Source organism: Fukomys damarensis, unplaced genomic scaffold (genome assembly GCF_012274545.1).
Source record: "Fukomys damarensis isolate Sample0158 unplaced genomic scaffold, DMR_v1.0_HiC HiC_scaffold_27, whole genome shotgun sequence".
Lineage (NCBI taxonomy): Eukaryota > Metazoa > Chordata > Mammalia > Rodentia > Bathyergidae > Fukomys > Fukomys damarensis.
In genome coordinates this window covers 18,865,025-18,887,901 of record NW_022900939.1, presented here as the reverse complement: position 1 = coordinate 18,887,901, position 22,877 = coordinate 18,865,025, and the positions used below count along the sequence as shown (strand labels likewise).

The 22,877-nt window shown below is 49.5% G+C and overlaps 1 protein-coding gene across 12 annotated transcripts in view; it reads right to left on the bottom strand.

Moving 5' to 3' along the window:
* Shank2 (SH3 and multiple ankyrin repeat domains 2) overlaps positions 1-22,877 on the bottom strand; it is a 511,573-nt gene that overhangs the window by 394,510 nt on the left and 94,186 nt on the right. For all 12 annotated transcript variants that reach the window (XM_010635716.3, XM_010635704.3, XM_010635710.3 and 9 more), the window contains 3 exons: positions 9,327-9,530; positions 6,417-6,488; positions 4,114-4,222 (listed from right to left, as the gene is read on the bottom strand). In XM_010635716.3, coding sequence (XP_010634018.1) covers positions 4,114-4,222; positions 6,417-6,488; positions 9,327-9,530 — 385 coding nt within the window. The remainder of the gene's footprint in view (positions 1-4,113; positions 4,223-6,416; positions 6,489-9,326; positions 9,531-22,877) is intronic.

Genomic DNA, 22,877 nt, shown 5'->3' with positions numbered 1-22,877 from the left:
TCCTCTCCTCCTCCTCCTCCTCCTCCTCCTCTTCCTCCTTCTTCTTCTTCTTCTTCTTCTTCTCTCTCTCTCTCTCTCTCCCCCGCCCCAAAACATCATCCGCTGAGTTTCTGCCGCTGATGACGACAGAGACATTCCAGAATCCCCTCAAAGATGACCTGTGCTGATACACTTAATGCTATTCAATGCTCCTGTGTCCTGGACTATGGGGACAACTGTCTCATTCAGGAGCTGAGGAGCAAGAAGCTCAGGGTGGTCCCCGAACTTGGTCTTCACAGGGCTGGCTGTGGAAAAGACAGGGTCCAACTGGGTCTCCTTGGGCACGGGTGCTGAGCTGGATGCTGGGGCTCAGGGCCATGGTCTCACATAACTGCAGCCCCAAGAATCCAGCAGTATGGTCCCCTCTATGCCATGGGGCTGTGTGTTGTGAGTGTGAGGACACACAGGTTCTGATATTTCATTTTTCCTGAAGCAAAGTGCGGGTGAGCATCCCCGACACCACCTGGCTCTGGGCTCTCAGCCAAGCCAGCACCAGACATGTCGTCTCAACCTGTAGGGCCAGGGTCCTGTGTGCGCCATCCTGGAATCACCCACATTTCTGTGTGCTCCCATGACAGCTGCCCTTCATTTCCCTCATTCACTCTGTACCCCTAGTCCCATTAGCTAAGGAGCCCCATTAGCTGCTTTCTGGCTTCAGGGAAATGAGTGGGAATCCCTAAGGTGCTGACAAGCATCACAGTGGAGCGGAGAAGGTGTAGGGGAAGACAGCTCTGCCATCCCAGAGTTGCAGCAGGACCCTTCTTCAGAACTTTCTACCTTAATTCTTCCCTTTCACCGGGCTTCAAACATTTAATTTCTGCTAATTATGTCCCTATAAAGAAACTGCTCACAAATGTCTACATGGCAGCTTGATTCATAATCCCCAAAACATGAAGAACCCAGATGTCCTCCAGATGAAAGAATAAATACACTGCAGGCCACCCAGACCCTGGGATGCCTTTCAGCGCTAAATAAGTGAATGATGGAGCCACAAAAAGACACCAAGGGAAACTCAATGCATAGTCCTAAGAGAAAGATGCCATTCTGAAGAGGCTTCGCACCATGTGATTCCATCTCCGACTTCCGGAAGAGGCAAAGCTATCGGGACAGTAATGACATCAGTAGCTTCCAGAAGAATGAGCAGGTGCAGCACAGAGGACATTCAGGGCAGAGAAACTGGCGGTGGACACAGGAACTACAGAGTTATACAAAGCCAAAGAACATGTAATCCCAAGAGTGAGCCCTGAACTATGAATTTTAGTTAATAATTATGTATCATGCTGGCTCATCAGTGATAACAAATGTTTGATGTTAAAGCAAGACATCAGTGGGACAGACACTGAACGTGGGAATTCTAGGCTATGTGTCCAGTTTTCTGTAAACCAGGACTATTCTAGAAAATAAAGTCTACTAATTAAAAAAAAAAAAAAGCAGTGAGTGGTGGCGGAGAGGGGTGGAAAGTTCTACTCTGCTGAGAAATATTAACTACCACAAGGAGGAAATCAATTTAGCGAAATAACCAGTTGGCAGGCACAATGTGAGGGCTGATGCAGTGTTTTTAGCTTTAAGCCGGAAATAATGATTTCTATCAAGACAAAAAAACAAAACAAAACAAACCCCTAAATCACTCTGTTGGATCACTCTTAATTTCCGGGGGTAGGCAAGGAGAAACATCATAGAAAAGGGCAGCCCTGCCTCCCTCTCTGGGCCTTGTGCTCTACAGCCCCGGTCCTGGTGTGCCCCGTCTCAGCCCCAGGTCCTGCTGGTTGCAGCGTTGGTTGGAGCCTCTGGAAACACTTGTCCTCGATTAAAATCTCCATCAGGAGCCACTTAGCAGAGATGCCACCAAAAACCCGAAGCCCTGCTTCTTTCCTGGACTTGCTTTTTCTCACCTGTCAAGCCAATCCAGACTACAGCCATAGGAACAGAGCTACCACTGGGCATTCGTTCCAACACCTGGAAGACACCCAAATCCACTGCTGCTCACTTCCCTCATATAAAACAGTACACTCTTTGCACATAACCTATGTACTCCTCCCATAGGTTTTACTTGTAACCCTTGATACACTGTGAATGCTACATACTGTTTTACTGTATCTCTTCCATGTTCAGGATGGATACAATCTCTTCTGCCCAAGATTTTCAATTCCCAGGTAGCTGAACCCCAGGACTTCGAACCACGGCTGTGGAGGGCGACTGTGTCTTGGAGAACACGCATGACCATGGCTCCCTCCACTGCTCACAGTCCCCGGTGTGGCTGTTCCATGCAGGGGGCACCATGAGGATCTGCTCCTTAATTACACGGCTTCATACCTGCTTACAGCAACCCAGGGCTTAAGCTTGGAACTGACTTGATCCATAATTACTACAACTGCAGCTTTACCTCCAGGCAGGGCTACAAGAAGTAGTCATGTGCCTGCTTGTTTCAGTAGTTCGGTTCAACAGTTCTACGTCACTGTGTTTTCAGAAGCAAGGTCAGGGTCTGCTCTGGAATACTAATCATTTCAAAACTCTTAAAACACAGCAACACCATCTCCAGGGAAGGGAGCATGGGGAGGCCTGGCTCATGCTGGGCTGGAGCTGGGTAGAGGAAAGCACGCAGGGAAGAACAGGGGATCCCAGAGTGGACCCCTGATGTCCTGTGCTGCTGCTGACCAGGTTAAGGAGAGAAGTGATCCACACTGCCCAGGCTCCAAAGAGTCACCTGGAAATAGCTAAGACCCAGGCCTGGCTGAAGGTCACCTGTGGATGTACCTCAAGGCTCAAATCCACGCTAAGGAACCCACAGGCCTGCCTACTTGTACAGCCTGAGCGCCACTGGGACAGAATGGGCCCTGCCCTTGCAGAGTGGGCCTAGGCCCAAGGCTGATGCAGGGAAGAAGTGTGGCAGGAGAAGCATGGTTGTGACAGGGCAGGAGCCAAGTTCCTCCTGCCACTCCCTGTGCAGACACCCCAGGTCCCCTCCATCCTGATGTCTATCCTGCGCATGTTCAGACCCTCCCTTCTGGTCCTCTCCCCTGGATGTCCACATACAGTTCTGACTCCTAACATCTCAGGTATCACTGCTGCCATCAGAAAGGAGCTGGTCCCTGCTCTGATGCTGCTCATGGTATATCCAAGAGACCCAGTGACAAAGAGGCCACCGTAGCCCCATGCAGTCCATAGACAGGGATGTGCCCAGAACCTAGCAGGGGGCTGATGGGTTAGCCAGGCCTCCCACAGATACTCCATTCTTTGTGTGATTTGGAGCTATCACTGAAATCATGCGGGAGCCCACAGCAGACCTAGTGCATCACAGGAGGAGAGTGAGGCTTGCACTGCTCAGCCTGAGAGGAATGCTGTTTAGCCCAGAAGAACCCACCCGACTGGTTAGACCCCTGAGCTGCTGTGGAGTCTTTCACCTGGGCCACCCTCAGCTCCCCACAGCCACTGGCCTCTGCTGGCCAAGTTCAGCAGGTGTCCACTGTGAGGAGGAGCTCACCTGGGCAGTTGGGTCCCACCAGAGAATTGGACTACAGTATACTGGGAGGCAACTTTGGTTTTCCCAACTGGGGGCTGAGGCTGGTATCTAGTACGTAGAGGTGAGAGATGCTACTAAGCACCCCACAGTGTCCCCACACCAAAGAACCATCCAGACAGGGGCTAAAGGGTGGAGGCTGGGAAGCTTCACCATTGTGGAATCAGCAGGGCATGAATGAAGTTTCCATGGAGTACTTAAGGCCTCATGCCTAAGGAACTCAGGTCCACGGAAGGGGGAGCAAACTTGGTGTGTGACTGACACACCCCCACCACAGTGGGGGATCTGCGAGGCACTGGAGACTGGTGCACATTTGTTCATTTGCTCACCAATCATGCACCATGCTCCTACTGAATGCCAGGCACCCATGCCTGAGACGGGAACAGTGTGGTGAGCTGTACAGGAGACGGCCTGCAAGTCACAGGAGTGAGGTCATTCCCAAGGTCCAGCAGAAAGCAGGGATTGTGTACGTTTCTCAGTTTTATGTGTAACTGAACCCCAGGCTGAATTTCCACAGGTACTGAATTCCAGCCGAGACCTCTCTGACAAGGACCCACCTCCAGTCTCCAGGTCATGGAAATTGGGATCCAGGCCTCGGTCCAGCAGCTTGACCAGCTTCTCCACAGACCGATGATGAGTATGGTCCATGAACTTCTTCAGATTGGTCTAGAGGGAAAGTAACAGAACCGAAAGATCTTTCTAAGAACGATTCCCACAGGCCGGGCCAAGGGCAAGTTCTCCCCCAAGGTGCACTGGCCTCATTCACACAGCGGTCCCAGGGCCACTGTGACCTCGGGCTCCCTGAACAGCAGCTCTCTATCTCAGCAACCCCAGGGCCAAGCATGCGGTCAGCCCTTGGCCAAGGCTATGGTCCCGTCTCACATGAAGGTTTCAGGAATTCCTTACTGTTGGCCACCACTGAGCCATGGTTTGCTATTTGTATTCCTCCAAAATTCACATGTTGAAGCAAATTCCCAATGGAGGTAGGGCTTTGGGAGGCAAACAGATCATGAGGGGGGAGCCCTGACAAAGGGGATTCGGGCCCTTATAAAAGAGGCCCCAGAGGGCTCCCAGCCCCTTCCACCACATGTGGACAATAAGATGCCACCTATAAGCCAGGAAAAGACCTTCCCAGACACTGAATCTGCCACTCCCTGACCTTGCATGCGCCACACGCCAGAACGGTGAGAAGCAGATGTCTGGTTGGTAAGGTGCCCAAGGTTTTCCATTACAGCAGCAGGAACAGATTACACCATGCTGGGAGCCACAGAACGTTCCTTTGCTGCTGAAAGGATGGGTCACTGGGACCGCTATGAAAACCTGCAGCTCCCAGGACCCTCCCAGGATCTGTCCTTGGGAGCAGGACTGAGGATCTGATCTCTATAGAGAGGGGGCCATGCTGCAGAGAAAATGGGGCAGGCATTCGCTCAGCTTGACCCTTTCTGGTTACCCCAGACCACAAGGATGCCTGGGTCCAGAATGAAGGGGGCATTTGTGCCTCACAAGATCTCCCTGCCAGTCACGCGACTTTGGCAGCGAGGGGCCTTCCCTAAGCACCACCTGCTGCATCTGTTAGGAGGGTGGTGGCTCTTGTTGGTAAGCAGCCTGGCTGCTGGATCCTGACCACAAGATGCTACAGCCCTGTGATGAATCTGGTGCTTCTCACAGGCTCAGTCCTCACCCTTTGCACCTCTCTGAAACATAGATGCGAACAACAGTGGCTTCCAGCACAGACCCACACCTCCTGCTGCAGGCTGTATTTCCACCTCAATGCCTTCTGCACAGTTCAGGATTGGAACAAATGCCTCAAAACACAGCAAACCCAGGGTGCCACTTAAAACCTTCACTGCTATTTAGGGGTATTCTTTAAATTCACAAAGATAGTTTTAACTACACATCAGAGGATAATTTTTAAAATCCCAGAAGCCCTAAGATATTAGGACTCCAGGGATGAGGCAAGGGACACAGAAGAGCCTGGAGCATCTTGTGTCAGGAAGAGGTCAGGCACAAGGAGCATTAGGACTTGACAGAGGGTAGGGAGCTGGGCAGAAGGGCAGTTGCAACTTAAACACAAAAGCGAAAACGATGCTGACGTATCAGACTCCACTGAACGGAGTAAAAATCCTTGTGTCAAAAGCTGGATGTAGATGCCTGCCTCCCAGCATTCTGGGAAGCTGAGGCAGGAGGCTCACAAGTTTGAACTCAGTCGGGGAAAATTAGTGACGAAGTAAGAACCTGTCTCACAATAAAATTTAAAAGCTGACAATGTAGATCAGTGTGAAGGCTCTAAGTTCAAACCCCAGTACTGGCAACAGGCAGCATCTCTGGCTCACATGGCATCCCTGGCAAGGAGGAGGCTGTCTGTGACACCAACACCCAATCTGCCTTGCTGGATGGTACCCTGGGCACAGCGACACACAGCACGTTCAGCTGCGGACTGAGCACCCAAGGGAACATAGCCCTCTCCTCCTCCTACTCGCCTGTACATTTTTACCGTGTTGTTCATGTTAACACACCTTAATAAGGTTTGTTCTGATGTGGCAACTGTGGGGAAACTATCATCATGCTCAGCATGTGCCCCTTTCCCTCCCTCACTCCGTGTGTCCAAAGCTGTTTTTGAACTTCCCTGGAGCACCAGAGGAATTTGCAACCCTTGCCCCAGTCCCCTTGTGCCTTTGCTGCTTCCTGGATGGCTGGTTCTCTGGCAGCCTGGATGTGTCCTGAGGCCCGTCCACCTGTATACCAATCTATCCCACACTGACCTGAGTACATGGCAAGTGTTCCAAGAAGGACAGACTCCAAAGATACAACAACAGGAGAAAATCAGACAAGAATATGATCACAGCTATTCCCTGCATACCTTTGTGTGGAGCTTGGCCAGCTGCTTCTCATCCAGACTGGACTGTTTATACACCCGCTTCTTGTAGCAAAACTGGTACAGAAACAGAAAAGCAAAGACAAACAGGTAAGCACTTGATGTGGCCTTTCCCTGGACTACTTCACCGAAGAAGGGATCTCAGCAGGAAACCCAAGTATCAGATAAACTACTTGTGTTTGTTCTGCAGAGTACATGGTACCCTGGGAACCAGCTCTCCTGACTAACGAGGTGAGTCAGTCCCTAGTGTGGGAATCCACCTGCCCTAGCACATAATTATCCAGCAGGTGAGCACACGGCCTCAGACACCAGGGCCCTGTCCTGCTTTCCCCTCTGTCAGAACCTGCAGGAGCTGCCCACTCCTTAGGAGCCCACTCCGTGCTTCCCTCCACCTAGGGCTTCAGGACCCCTCTTCACTTCCTCAGAACAGCAGCACCTCCTCTGAATGGAAATCACGCTCCAGAGTCAAAGAGCCTGCTTACTGGGACTACTATACAACTCTCTCCCTTTGTTTGGGTCTTTATTAGTCACACCTCTGGTTGACATTTCTGAAGCCACTGAGAAGGACACAGGGTGAACAGCAACTCACTGTCACATAGCTAACGTGGAAGGGGGGAGTAAGTCTTTTAGGCACAAAACAATATGGTGGGGCTGGTCACACGCCTCAGCACAAGGGAGGATACGTACTCCTAGGTCCACAGACACTCACACCTCAGACCACACATCCTTTCCCTGCAAGGTTCCCAGCAAAAAGCTGGACCAAACCTGTTCCTGATGTCCTTCCTGGCTCTTCGTCTGCTGGGACGGTGCCCGAGAAAATAAACCCAAGTATCAAGAACAATTTCACGACAATGAGGATCAATTAGGGCAGCAGCCACAGCACCCATCTGGGGCATCCCACAGGCAGGCAGGCTCATCTGGGACACTGACCCCTGGACACACGACCCCTTTAGGCATCACTGCTAATGGTCCAGTTACAGCCAGGAATCTGAAGCTCAGAGAGGCTAGAGTGCTGGCTCTAAATTGCCCAGCTCTTGAGCCTAGGGCCAAACCAAGAGAGGCTCCCAGACTTCTTAGTCACCTTGCTTAGTTTTACTGTCATCATAGAAACTATCGGCTCCTAGAATGAACTGTGCCTGTTACCTAATCCAGCACCTCCTCCATAAGACTAGGACTTCGACCTTCTGGACAGGCTGGATGATTCTGCAGAGTGGCTGGTGCAGAGTAGGCTGTCAGTGAGAGCCGTTTTTGGTGAATATTCATTTTACAGATGGGCAAACCGAGGTCAGAACAACTGATGAGCTGCCCAGAACCACTCAGCTTCCAAAAGACTTCCACCTTTACCTTTCCTTCAAGCCCTCTGACACATGTTCCACAGTTATTGGATCCAAGTAACCTCAGCCTCAGAGGCCCAAAGGAACCTTGGGAAAGCCAATGAGTGTCATCTTGGTGTCAGACCTCAGAGTACTCTGTCGAGATCGGCGGGACCATTTATCCCACTTGGCACCAGCTGCAAAGTCCACACTTCCTGCCTCTCCCTGAGAAAGGCAGAACTGTTTAAGAACAGCACCCCGGTTCTGTACCACCGCGGAGACACCCACGCTTCCAGGCAGTTCCATAGCTAACCCACCACGCCTGCACTGTTGGAAACTGCGTAATCCCGCGTACAGCAGGCGAGGGGCAGAAGACAGCATACAGCTGTGTTCTCCCTGGAGGTGCACATGGGCTACTTTGTGAGGCCTACTGGGAGAGACACGGGGAATGGAGAGATGCGGCAGTTCACAAGCCCTGGTCACCCCTGGGTCAGCTGGTAGAGGGAGGGTGCCCTTCTGATTACAGCTGGGTGGCTGCTGTCCCCTTCTGTTAGTGGCACAGAGACTGAGTCAGGGAGAGTGATACAGGAAAAGTATTAGGTCTTTCTTTGTTCCCAGTTCCCAGCACAGAGCCCTCGAAGCCTAGGAACCCTGGGAGTGATGAGAGTGTCTTAGTTATGCTGGTGAGATGATTCCTTAGTCCATCAGCTTCAGGATGGGGCTGGGGGCCACAAGGATCGAGCTGTGATTATAGGATCAGATTTTCAGCTCATCCTGGACCGGGAGTGGGGGGTGATGACTCTGTCACAAACAGCTGATGATTTAATCAATCACATCTACCGGGAAAATCCCGGAAAAGTGAGGTATGAAGAGTTCCTGAGTCGGCAAAAACATCCCCATGCCAGGAGAGTGGAGCACCTCAGCTCCCCTGGCCAGCAGCTCTGAGCCGGGGACTCTTCTAGACTTTGCCTGGACACGTCTCCATCTGCTGTCCCTCTACGTCCTTTTCAGTAAGCCAGGGAGCTCTGCAGCCCGCCCTTGCCTGCTGTCAAACCTGAAGAAGGGCTTGTGGGGCCCCCATTTAGCGTCACATCTGAGCAAAGCGTGGGGAACCCACAGACCTAGGACTTGTGATTGTCACCTACAGTGGGGGATCTCACCCCAACCCCAGGGAGCAGTGTCAGAATTGAATTAACTATGGGTACCAAGCTGCTGTCTATACAACTGGAGCAGTGGGGCCGGGATAGATACCGAGTATTTGGTGTCAGGAGGGAGAAAGAGAAGCCCAAAGCCCTTGGGCTGGCACTGAGCAAGGCCACTCTACATCCCCAGGACTCATGAGTCCTGGTGACAGGAGCTTCGACAGACCCTTCTACCAAGACCTCTTCCCAAAAGATTTGTTAAAATCTACAGCAAGAAAACAAACATATAAAAATTACACAACACTGGGCAATTCACAGCAAAATTAGGTATAGCCTCATGATCCCAAACAAATATTTTTATTTGGGGTGATTCCCAATCCAAGGCATATCAAGAGGCTGGACAAGGAGCTTCCCTCCACTACCCGCCCAGCAGCTGGTACCTCCAGAGATGGGACTCCCGGCCCCGCAGGCTGGGGGTACTCGCGCAGCAGCCGCTCTTCGTCCAGGAACTTGCCGTCACGCCCATTGCTGGCTGGCTGGAAGAGCCCGTAGTTCAGAACATCCTTCAGTCCTTGATTCAGGGTGCACAGGATCCGTTGCTTGGCCACCCACACTGTGGCATCCGGGTTAAAGCGGATGCACTTCTGCAGGGAAGGAAGAAATATGGGATCAGGGAAGCAGTAGGACCCTGGAGCCACCCACCAAGCATAGGGCAAATTCCAAGCTGTTTCTGTTCCTTCCCATTAGGTATTCTGTGCGAACCTTGGGACCCCAAGGCTTTGACAGCTGCAAAAGAAAGTCTGCCTGTCACTTGGACAAAGACTTTCAGTAAATATAAGAGGAAAGTCAAGATTGAAGGGTTGGTCTCTGGTCCTCACTCTCACCCTGGACTCAATGCCAGCACCCCACCACCTGCTTGTGAATAACCACCTACAGCCTCAGAGCAGAAAATGCCACACCATAGGGCCTTCCTAACAATGCTGCAGTGTTTACCGAAGCACACCCTCAATCCCCTGCCTACTCAGCAGGGTCCAACTCAGCAGCTGTGGGGCCCCCCAGGCCCTGTGCTGTTTACAACTTTGTTACAAGCTTTCCCTGCTGGTCCTGAATACAGACTGAGAATCACAATTCAGGTACAATCTTCCCTTAGTACCAGGACCGCCCACCCCCCAGATACCAAATTCTGAGGACGTCCTCATCTTTTATATAAAATGGAGGTGTAAAATTTGTGTCTAGCTACACATTCCTCCCATATACTTTAAATCATCACTAGATTACTTATAATATGTAATGCCATGTAAATGCCCTGCAAAAACTTGTTACCTTGCATTGCTTAAGGGATGCTGTTATGAGAAAAAAAAGTCTGTATTTTCAGCACAGATGAATTTCTTTTTCTGAATATTTTCAGTTTGAGGCTGGTTCAATCCATACACAAAACCCACAGATAGTTAAACCACTGCATAGTACAACATGACCTAATTTCCCCATGGATTGCTCCCTGACACTTCAGACACTGGTGGACACCTTGTCTTCTTGCCTCACTGATGGGAGAACTTGCAGCACAAGGGTCTGCATCCCCCCTACCTGGCTTTGAGCAAAAAAACCTTAAAAATACACATCTCACCCTTGCCCAGGCTGAAGAAGGGCACTATAAGAGATCATGTGTTGGAAACTCAAGTAATTTACTGCCAGTGCTAATTTTGTGTTGGTCGGGCTTCTAAACCAATCAGGCACATTTCAGAACACAACAGCTCCCTGAGAAGTGACTGATGACAGTGGCTCACATCTCCAGGAACTCACAGTGGGGCAGGAGAAGCACCCAGGCAGGCTGGGCCCATCTAACCAAGACAGCTGAGTTTTGTTGAGTTAAAACCATGCTTTACTATACAGCGAGTAGGAAGACATTGGATTTTGTTTTCTCACTGCAAAGTCACCCAGGAAAACAAAAAGTTTCACTAAACCCAAGGATGGAGCAATTCTCCACTGGGCATTGCTTGGTAGTATCTCAGGGACCAGGACACCGAGGCCCCATGGCTGTCTCAGTGGTCAGCCATAGGGGCAGATTCCTGTGATGGGTTAAGTAATCCGCTGTCCATCATGAGAGCAGCTCTTGCAGACAACCTATCTGGCTACTCAGGGAACATGACACTGTGCCAGTGAATGAGCCTCCAGCCCCTCTCCAGTGCCATAGGCTGAACTGCATGTGACCTTCCAAACTCTCTAGGTAAAGGCCAATAGGGAGACTTTTGTCACAAGTCTTGCCCCATCCTCAGGGGGTGAGAACTCTTTGGAAATCCCAGCATAACAAAGGTGTGATATCCGATATGGCCTGGTGGGGCCACCTGGAACCCATCCACTTCGGAATCAGGAATCATTTTTGGCCTCAGGTTCCAGTGACAAGGTCTTCTCGACTCAGGTTCCCTTAGATACCGACAGCGACAGAAACTGAGTACCCCCCTCCCCGGCAGCTGGCATGTGCTGGAGAAGCGTGGGGCTGAGCCACCTCCCAGGGGCCTTGTCACTGTGCTAACTAATGTCCACAGTCACTTGGTGGGCAGGTCTAGGGGTGTCGAGTGTGCCCAAGAACCATCCCTGCAAAGCAAAGGACCAGCCTGCTTGGAAAAGCACCAAGAGTCCCTGCAGAGAAATTTCTGGGAGAGGAGAAGCTCAGAGGTCATAATGGCCCAGGTCTGCATCCCAACCATGCACACTGACCTCGTGCTCCTGGGTGAAACTGCCAGCCCAGCAGTCCCTCTGCTTCCTTGGTGAGAAGCATGGCCTTGACTTACCCTGTAGCCAGGTTTGGTGTTGAGGGTTGAACTGTCCCCCTGGGGACACCCCTTTCACCCTGAGAGTGAAATCTACTAGAAATGCGATATTTATAGATGGGATCACTAAAATGAGACTGACCAAAGCAGGGTGGGCCTAACACAAAGACCAAGTCCTCATTCAAGTGGAAATGTGGACACAGCAGCAGTGCTCAGAGGGGGGTCAAGAGAAGATGCAGGCAGAGTCAGGTGTGCTCCTATTACAAGGCAGGAAACAAAGATGGCCAGCAACCCCCAGAAGCTGGAGAGAGCCCTGGGACAGATCCTCCCTCCTGGCATCTGGAGAATACACCTTGATCTTGGACTTCCAGCCCCAGATGTATGAGACAACATATGTCTCTTGGTTAAGCCAGAGTATTTGATTATGGCCCCCAGGAACTTACCAATGGGTAAAGTACCTGCTGCTGATCGCAGGAGCAGAAAGCTGCAGCCGCTTGTCTCTGAGCTGGGAGCTCAGTTGGCTGAGGGCCCAGTGCCTAGGGGCCCCTCCTTCCTTATGTGATGAGCATTGGCACCTGTCACACCAGGCGCAGAGAAAGTCCAGAAGCTCAGGGCCACTCTGGACAAGTCCTGTGTCACCGCTTACTCACTCATTACTGCCCACTTTACCAGCACCTGGTCAGGCAAATCCCAATTGCAAGAACAGTCCCTACACATCTCAGGTGATAAGATACTTCTAGAATGAATGGATGGATGGATGAATGAATGCATAGGTGTCAGGACCCAGAGAAACAATAATGATCAAACCAGTCCTACACCACTACTTATAGTAGTGAAAGCCACAACTGTCTCCTATCAAGGCAAAGGCAAATATAAATGCGGGCAACCAGAGGAGGCAGCAGGTGCTGCTGCTGGCAGGGCATGCTCACCAGATGTCTGTCCAGTCACACAAAGGACTGTGTAACTTGGGGTAAGAATTCCAGGTGGGGGACCCACGTGAGGAAAGGTGGGGAGGCAAATGAAAAACGGAGATGTGCCTGGCAGGTTTCCTCGTCCTACCATTACCAACAAGATGCTCAGTGAAGGAACACTCCTGTGTCTCCTCCCACCCCCTGCAGCCCTGAGATGGCTGGTCCCTTACAATGTGTCAGAGATGTCCCCAAAGGGACTGCTGGAAGGCTTGGAGAGACAGCAGAGACCAGCCAGGCATTAGAAGCCCCAGCCTCCGCTAGTCAAGGGATCACCTGAGGAAACTCCTCTGGCCTCCTCAAGCCTTCGCTGGTCTTCTCCATGGGGGTCCTGGATCAGTTCTGTCAGGAGTGGGAAGAGGACATGAAGGTGCCCAGGGATCTCACTCCATGGGGGGCTCAGGTTCTAGTGGGCAACGATAATGAAGATGTGGTGATGGTGACGATTGGGATCATGGTGATGGTAATGGTGACGGCGGCGGTGGTGATGATGGTGATGGGTGATGATAAATATGATGATGACAACAGTGATGGTGGTGACACCGTGACAGGGCCATGGTTAACACTAAATCCTAACAAATCGGAACTTGTACTAACTTATTCATGTTCACCATAACCATAAATCATATTGTTGTTATAATATTATAAGGAGCCTGAGCCTCAGAGCCCGAATGACACACATCTAGGAAGTAAGCCCAAATTCAATCTTCCCAGATCCTCAGACATCACCAATCAATGTGATCCAGATCCTCAGACATCACCAATCAATGTGTTATATTCCTCTCTAGTCACACTCCATCAACCGCAGAGCAGGCGAAACATTGTGGCAGTGGCTGAGAAAACTGAGGAGGGTTTTATCTTCAGGTTGCAGAAGTACTGCCCTTTTCTCTTTACTGGTAAATCGGGCCTAATGTTGAATATTTACACTCCCAGGGGACCTAGCTTAATTCCCATAACAAGGGACAAGATTTGGGAGATCAATTTTTTTTCCAAAGAAGTAAAATCTAGTCTCCAAAGCACCAGTGGCATTTAAAGACAAAAATGAAGTAACAAAGGATGAGGTGCACCGGTGGTCGGACAAGACATATCTGGCACAGTACTGCAGATGGCTTCTGTGTCAGCATCTCTCCTGCAGTCACAGAAGACAGTCTTACAGCACAGGGTCCCTCAGCTAAGCACTGGGCCCTGAGTTACAGGAACAAAAGAAAACTCTTCGAAGTACAAGTAACACTTGGAAAAAGACTTTTACCCCAGCAAAAATTTACAAGATCAAAATAAACCTTGGAATACGCTCCTAGGCCCAGCAGCAGTCAGGTGTACCTCTAACCAGGCAGCTCTATACAAAGGTTCACGCTAACTGTAAAACTCGGTGCTTAGAACAGATCAGCACAGAGGAACCGGACACCAGGTGCCAAATGAGTATCTGGAGAATCAGTCGCCTGCTGATGACACCAAGTCCAACACAGGATCCTCTCCCAAGGCAGGACCCTCCCTACATCCTCCCTGGCTTCCTGCTATCCCACCATCCTTGGGCCTTGCTCCTAGAATCAACAGCAGGACCAGCACTGGCTACTGAGACCAAGAGATACTCCTAGCCCACCCTGTCCTCTGCCTCCTGTCAGTCTAGTTTAACCTATGGCTTCAAGAGCAGATCATGGGTCCCCACCTCTGCTCAACAGACCACTGGGACACAAGCACCTTCTGCCAAGCACACCCTCTTCTCCCTTCCCTCTCTGTCAGACCACCTCCGCATTCAGCTGACTTGAGTTCCTTGCTACTCCAGCCAAGGACAAGGGTGACTCTTGCCTCCCTTTTTTCCAGCACCATTCCCTAAGCTGGTAAATGCTGCTAGAATTGATTGAACTGCACCGGATAAAACATCCTCAAAATGGAATACTACTGGGGGAATGACCCAGGCTTAAAGAAATGTCCAGACTTTGTAACACTGGGGTTGAAGGGAGCTACCATTTACAGAAGACCAAGTGTATCGTGAACATGTTATCTTATTCAGTTACAGCAAAGCTCCCAAGAGTGGAGACAACACTATCAAGTGCGTAGAGCTATAAGCAACTGAGCTAGGGTTGGCCATATTGCTAAACAGAGTGAAACACCAGCCCCTCCATCAGTAAAGAACTCAGCCAAGCTCCAACTGAAAATGGCAAGTGAGAGATATTCACTCTCTTATTTGGTCAACATGCATTTGTAAGTCTTCCGAAAGATGTGAGCTAGAAACTGGAAATACCCAGACAGTGCAGGGACTTCTGACACTGGGGTTAGAAGAGGTAGCCACTTGTCTGTGTCTGCCACATGGGCGGAGTGTAGGACCTTATCCGGTTGCCATGACAAAGCACTATGCTGGGCTCATGGGCCAAAGTGTTGCTTTGTTTTGCAAAGCTAAGGAGTGACAGAACACTGATCTTTGAGAAATCCTGCCAAAAAGGACCTGGCCTGTGAATCCCACAGACCTCTTCATTTACATTTGTTTGCTTAGGCTGTCATAACAAAGCATCATAGGCGGATGGCCTAAATAGCAGTCACTGGTCTCACATCAGGGGGCTGGAAGTCTAAGATCAAGATACTGGCAGGGCTGGTCTCTCCTGAGGCCTCTGTCCTTAGCTTGTAGACATTATGGTTTAGATCTAGAGTCTCTTCCCAAAGTGTCACGTCTTCAGAGGTTGGGCTTTTGGAAGATGACTGGATTATGGGAATGCTATAGCTAACTTGCTGTCAGGAGGCAAGACCTGGTTGGAGGTGGTCACTGAGGGGTGTAACTTGGACGAAGACTATGTCTCCCTCCCTAGCTCTTCCTTTTTTCTCTCTGCTTTCTGGTCACCATGATGTGAGCAGTTGTCTTCTACCAGACTCTTCTACCATGCCCTTCGTGTCTTGGAGCCAACCAACTATAGGCTGAATCCTCTAAAAACCATGAGCCAAAATAAACTAACTCCTCCTTTAAGTTGTGGGCATCAGGTGTTGTCTCCAAGCAACAAGAAAATGACTGAGACAGTAGATGATGTCTTCTCCCTGTGTCCTCAGATTGTCCTCCTTGTGTGTCTGCATCCTGGTTTCTTCAGAATCCCAATCAGACTGGATTGGAGTTGACTTAATGATCTCATTTTACTTGAATTACTTCTGGAAAAATCCTATCTGTGAAAGCAGTCACATGCTGAGGTTCTGGAATCAGGAGTTCAGAGTATGAATGTAAGGGAGGGATACACTTAACCCATCACACCATCTCAGCACAGGCAAGTCTCTCCAGCCCACCAAGTGCCATGTCATGTGGCCATGATGGGACACGTCTCTGTTGATGTCAAGGGGTGGCGGGTCACAAAACTTGACACTCTGGGGCCACATAGTCACTAATACCAGAGTGCCTGGCCTCCCAGGGCAGTGGCAGCCTCTTGGACGAGGTTATTTTGGTTTGCAGCGATGTGACAGCAAATTCATGTCAGAGGCTGAACTGCTTCCCAGGTCTGTTTGGGGCCTATGTCACGGTGATGAGGACAGTGGTTATTTCATGAGATGCCAGTGACAGTGATGGAGTGTCTAGACAGAAGTGGAAGAACAGTAGATATTATACTGCATAAAACACCCCTTATTACAATGGGGGATCTGTGGAGGACAATCATCGACACAAGGCTAGAATTACATGTGTACTTTCAGGAACCCACCTCCATTGCTTCTGTAACTTCATGTCCCTCAGGGAGCTCTAAATCCACCCACTCTTGACCTCTGCCCAAGGAACTGAGCAGAAGCTATAAGAATGAAGAGGAGATGCACCGAAGCATTTGGAGTAGCAGCCCCAATGGAACAGCGGATTTGGCACTATTTAGGATCCAGAGCTAGAGATGGGGAGCCCAGGGCACGTGAAGCCCCCAGCTCTGCACAGGCTGATAGGTAGCACTCAGCAAGAACTCAGACCTTCTGAAATAAAGACAAGTTCCTGAGCATGCCATTCATTACAAAGCAGTGCATCTCACACTGAAAACTTGCTGTGTCCATATGATTTGTGCCATCATCGATTTCTTCCTGATGCATTTTTGAGGAACTACAGTGAACACAAGCACGGCAGAAACCACAGCAAGGAGCATTTAGGAGGATTCTGACCTTTCATAGCTGTGCGTTTGGACTCTGCACATCGGCACACCTCTGAAGACCAGCCAACACTAAGGTCAACCCAAGCTATAGTTGTGTTGTCTCCAAATGCAAGTGTACAAATGAAGTGACACTTTTGGCTGTGGACAAAGCCCCATCAGATTGGTGCTTGTGGGAGCCAACACCACAGCTGGCCTGGGCAACAGCTAAAGCTTAAGACAAGGGCTTTAAGTGGAACAGCAAACAATGAGCAGCTGTGAACCAGAAGGCAGCCTGACGAGAGGAGGCTGAGGCCCAAGCACCAACTCACGGCTCTGTGTGTCTAGACATTAATAAGTAATGACATAGCTGTGGGTTCACTCCTCCAATTAGTAGAACATTTCAAACAATAAAAGCTTAATAGTGGCCATTTGATGCCAGGGAGATATGGCAGGCGGGCTATTTGTCCTGACTATCATGGAAGGGCTGTGCAGCAGTCTCTGCTATCATCAGGAGATGCGAGGGTTGTTCGTGCATTCCTTGGAGATGAGTTAATTTTGCCGTTACACAGCCATAATCTCAGGTAGAGCCCTCACAAAGCAGAGGGTCAGACATTGGCCAGAGAAGTGAGTTTAAAAGCAATCAAGTGGTAGAATAACAAGGCAATAAGGGAAAAGTAATTAAATGGTCCTGACTATAAATACATAGCACTTATTGGGTACCTACCCGTAGCCAGCTTAGTAACTGTTAAAGGCATCATACCACTATGGGTTCCGGAAGTAAGGATGGACATCCACTGCCCAAGGAGGAACACTCTAAACTTCCCAGGTTCTTGGAGACATGCAGCTGCAGGAGGCAGTGCCAGAACTAAGGGGACCCTAGATGTCAAGCCAATACCCCTCACCTTGTCCCCACCAACAAATAGTGGAGCTACCAGTCAGAAAGAACGACCCAGCAAGAAGACTGGCAAAGCAGCCAAGGAGAAGGGAGAGGGGCAGGTGAGGCACTCAGAGGGCAGCACCTGCTCAGGAGTGGTGGAAGGAGAGGGCTGTGTCCACCCAGAAGGGGAAGTGTGGAGAGAAAGGCCAGTGCTGGAAGGAAGTGGGATTAGAGATAGGCTGGAGGACCATGAAAATCCAAGCACAGAGCAAAGGTGCTGAGAAAAGCCTTACCCTTGGATTTAACATGGAAAATTAAAGATTGATGCTTTGGGGCCTGGTTTGGACACCCTCTGGGTGATTCTTACCAGCTTGCACACCAGTAGAGGCGGGGTGACCTGCCCTTCACCAGCATGGCCTCTGAGACACAAGATTCTCCTTACAATACTTTCACATAAAATGTGTAGTCACTCCAGGCCAAAGCCAGTTTTCCTAGACTGTTTTCTCAAAGAGACTTAAGTGGGAATTAACTGAGCCTCCTCAGAAGACCATACCAGGCTGCATAGCAATGTCTGGGCTCTGGAGACCCCTGTTAGCTGGGTCCCTTTTCACGTACAGAACTTCACTCTAACATCTAGCAGAGGAAGGTACCGCACAGAATCTGTACAACACACGAAATCAACTGATACTAGGTAGGGGTTTTCAAAATGACACATATGTAAACAGAGTTCCTCTCCCTTCCGCAAGCATGCTGAGTGTGAGAAGTAATAACCAGCAGGATGTGAGCAGTAATAACCAGCAGGATGGAGACTTGACTTGCTTTGGTACATTCCAGCACAGGGCCCCAGGGCCTTGCCTTCCACTCCCCCAACAACTCATGGCTCACCAATTTCCTAACTAATGCCGTAAAGTGTGGCCCTCCACTGAGGCACAATTATTGAGGAATCACAGAGAAGACAGATGTGGGAGTGAGAAGGCTCTCTTTGGCTTTAGCAACCAATTAATGATACCCCCCCCACACACAAAAAACACACACACACAGATTTCATGCCTTCTCTTCTCCTCAAAGGTGATCCGAGTACATGCAACAAAGGAAACATGTGGGTCACACAAGGTAAAGACCAAACATCCTAACCATGTATGTCTGTAAAGCAAAATAGTGAATGTACAGATGGATGGATATTTAGATGGCTATTTGAATGGAGGGGTAGATGAGTAGATGAAAAGAAGGCAAGATTGACAGTTTCATGGGTGGGTGGATATATGGAGGATAGATAGATGGATGGGTGTAAAGAAAATGAATGAGAGATGGGTTAGTGGGTAGGTGAATGATGAATGGATGAATGATGAATAGATAACATCAGCAAAGACAAATCTCAAAAATATAATGCTAAGTGAAAAAGGCCAAATTATAATTGGCACGCCCACTATGGTATTCTTAAAATCTAACAATACAACGTCACGTAGTAACTGATACGTATAAAAAGAAGCTAAATACCTCAAAACCATAATATTGAGTGAAATAAATCAGACACAGAAGTTTAAATATCCCCCAGTTTCTCTTATATGAGAAACTCGAATATAAATAAAGAGCAAAATAAAAGATATTAGGAAGTACAGAGACCTTTTTCTTGTGGGAAGAGAACAGAAGATGGAGGGTGGGGGAAGGGAAGGGAATGAAGAGAAAAGAAAGGAAAGGAGACTAAAACAAGAATTGAAGAAAAAAATGAAAGTAGAGCTTTTGTGAATGGAAAGGGGAAGAAGAACTGGAGGGAACAGAGAAGGATGGAAAGGGAAAAAAAAAAAGGATTAAGAGATGTTACGTCCCTGTATAAGCCTCCGGTGACAAATGTAATCATGTACCACAAACATGTACCAATAAAAAAGATGAGAGGGATAGGGCTGGGGATCTAGCTCAGCAGTTCAAGTGCAAGGACCCGAGTTCAATCCCCAGTACCAAAAAAAAAAAAAAAAAAAAAGATGAGAGGGATTTCTGATCAATTCATTGCCATGTTTACATCCGAGGGGAGGGGACCACAAATGAGAATGAGGACGGCTTTGACTTTATCAGCAATGTTTTACTCCTGTCATTAAAAAGTGACAAAAGCTCACAAATGCCAATTCCGTAGAACAGACTGATGTCTGTGACACTGGTTTGACACTTTTCTGTATTTCTAATTTCAATTTAAAAACAAAACTAGAACTGCTTCTGAAGATGAGGCAGTCGTCAGCCTCCTGCCGTCTCTCAGGTCCACGGGGTGAGTCCGGGGCCACAGTCTTCCAACTCCCAAGCATCCAGATGAAGGCTGTCATCAACACTGTCGTCTTTCCATGCCCCTGTTCCATGCCCCCCCCCCCGCCCAGGGCAGAAAACTGGCTCTATCGAGGGCACATACAAGTAATTTCTAACTAAGTTTTCAGCTCAAAATGGATTTCCCTTGGCCTGGCAAATGCACAAAACAGTCCATTCTGGGACAGGAACATCTCAATGCAGAAGAGCACAGCTTGAAGGTGAGGCACAGTTTTTGACACAAGAGCTTTTAACCCGTCTGCACTGACCCGGCTACAAACAATATGGGAGACTCTTTTGTAACAATATTTAAGAGGTCAGTGGTGAGCCCTGGTCCCAGGCACACACGAATTGACAGGCTTGTCTCCAACATAAGAAGCAGAACTCTAAACAGCATGCTCTGCCTCTCGGCCTACACACCCTGTGACTCTACTTACCCTGAACATCCAGAATGGGAAAAGCCACAGTCAGATGGCTGTGTTACCAGCAGTTGGGGGAAGACACACAGAATGATGGTTGTAGTGTGAGTTTCCCTCTGGGGGTGCTGAGAGCTCTCTAAATTGATAGGGGTGATGGGCCCAATTACCTGGGAATTCACTAAAATCCATTGAATTTGGCATCTTCTGTGGGCAAATTAGATGGTCCACGAATTAGACTGAAATTTTAAAAAGAAAGGAAACTTATTTTGGTCCAACGCAGGGCAACTGCATCCTATTTAACACCTGTTGATTCAAGTTCCAGTTAAGGATCCTGTCCAGCTTCACACTGGGAACTCACTGACTCTGTCATCAGGACCTGTCCTGCTGGACCCCCCTACTGGTCCCTCCTTTTTATCCTCCTCTCTGCAGAGAAACCAAACCCACCTTGTCCGAACCCAACGAGGTCACACGTGCAATGCTAAACCTTTGCTCAACAACCAGAATCACAAGCATGGCTGGGCTCTGTACACCTCCACACCTGCCTTTTTGCTCGGCCATAGGCACCATACTCCAGGCGGCAATGTCCAGCCTCTGTGGGCTCAAAGCACCAAGCTCACATGCACCTGTGCCCGAAAGTTTCTAGGCAAACATCTTCACTGAACAAACTTTCTACTACCCAGCCAAAACAAAGAGACTTAGACATAGTTAGTTAGAGGATCTGGGGAGATGGAAGTTCAGGGTGACCCTACGTTCTGGCTCTGATAACTCCATCAAAAAAGGTCCTCATAGCCCAAAGGAGAAACTATTCATCCAAACATCACCTGGGAAAAGTTGAAGGAAACGGGTCTGCCCAGAGTGAGATACAGCTTGAAAGCAAAGAGGAAGGAAGAAATTCTAATAGGTGTCACAATGTGAAAGAGCTGAGTCACCGAGGGCCGCATTTTGTATGGACTCTTCTGTGCAGTGTCTAGAATAGGCAAATCCAGAGATATAAAGGATATTAATGATCATAGTGCTGGAGGATTCCCTGTAAATGGGCATGAGAGGTCCTTGGGAAGTGGTAGAACTATTCCAAACCTGCACATGGGGATGGTTGCACAACTCAGCAAAGTTACTAGAAATCATTTAATTATATGCTTAAAATAAGTGACCTCTATGGGTTATAAATTGTAACTCAGTAAACTTCTTTGGTTTGTTTTTGTTGTTTGAGGTGCTAGGAATGAACCCAAGTTCTTCACACTGAGCTCTATCCTGGCCCTTTGAAAAAAACATTATTTTTTGGAGATAGGATTTTGCTGAGTTGCCTGGGCTGGTCTCAAACTTGCAATCCTCTTGCCTCACCTCCCAGAGTGCCAGCCCCCCCATCTGGCTTGCTTTTGTTGTTTCTCTTTTCTCAAACAGGTAGCCACTGGCTGAGAAGACAAGTCAGAGCAAGGCCAAGCATGGAGGTGCAGGGGCAGCCACCCCAGCCAAGGGCCTTTGGGTTTCCCACCGAGAAACATATCTGGGAAATGAGGCAGTGCACATGGAGCAGGCACGCTGAAGAGGTTACCATGGGTAACAGTAGCACAGAAGTGGGGGTGGGGAAGCCCTGGGCTCGGAGCAGTGTGAGCCTAGGATGACCGAGGAGGCCACCCTGAGCCGGGGAGGGAAAGAGCAGCAGAAAGCAAAAAGATGGAGAGAGGAGGGCAGGGTTTCTAGAAAAAGACGCACTGCTGTGGTGCAGGAGCAGCCATGGGAACACTGAGTTCCTCCTTGGCCAGAGCCCTCCTGCCAGTCCCTGCCCAATGCTACGAAGACACCGCAAAGGACACAGCAGATGGGAACCCACCTGTGGCCAGGTGCTCTGGGAAAACACATCCTGGGGGACGCAGGACAACCTTCCTGAGCAGAATGCAGAATGGAGAGGCTGCTGAGCAGGGCAGTCTCCATGGCCACCCAGGCTGCCTGCTTTCTAAAAGCATGGATTCCAAAGATCCCCGAAAGAAGACCACAGCTCTCCCTGCCCAAAGGCCCAAGAGTCCCAAATAAGAGACTACATAGCACAGTGCTCTAATGTGGCTTCCCAAGGTGGCCATCTGTACAGAGCCTTCCTGTCCATCCCATCACAGGAGCCACCTTCTGGTCCTGCAGAATGAGGGCCAGCAGTCAGACCTGAACCTCAGCCCCTGAATAGGGACACGGCTCTACCACCACCAAGACAGACGGCACCCTCCTAATGCTCAAAAGCACAGGAAGCCTCAAACACAAAAGGCAAACAGCATGATAAGGTGCCTGTGATCTAAAGAACAAGAAGGAGGGGGCAGGGATTTAGCTCAGGGATTCCACCACCTGCTGAGGGCCAGCAGTCAGACCTGAACCTCAGCCCCTGAATAGGGACACGGCTCTACCACCACCAAGACAGACGGCACCCTCCTAATGCTCAAAAGCACAGGAAGCCTCAAACACAAAAGGCAAACAGCATGATAAGGTGCCTGTGATCTAAAGAACAAGAAGGAGGGGGCAGGGATTTAGCTCAGGGATTCCACCACCTGCTTTGCAAGTACAAGGTCCCGAGTTTGATCCCTGGTTACAAAAAAAAAAAAAAAAAAAAA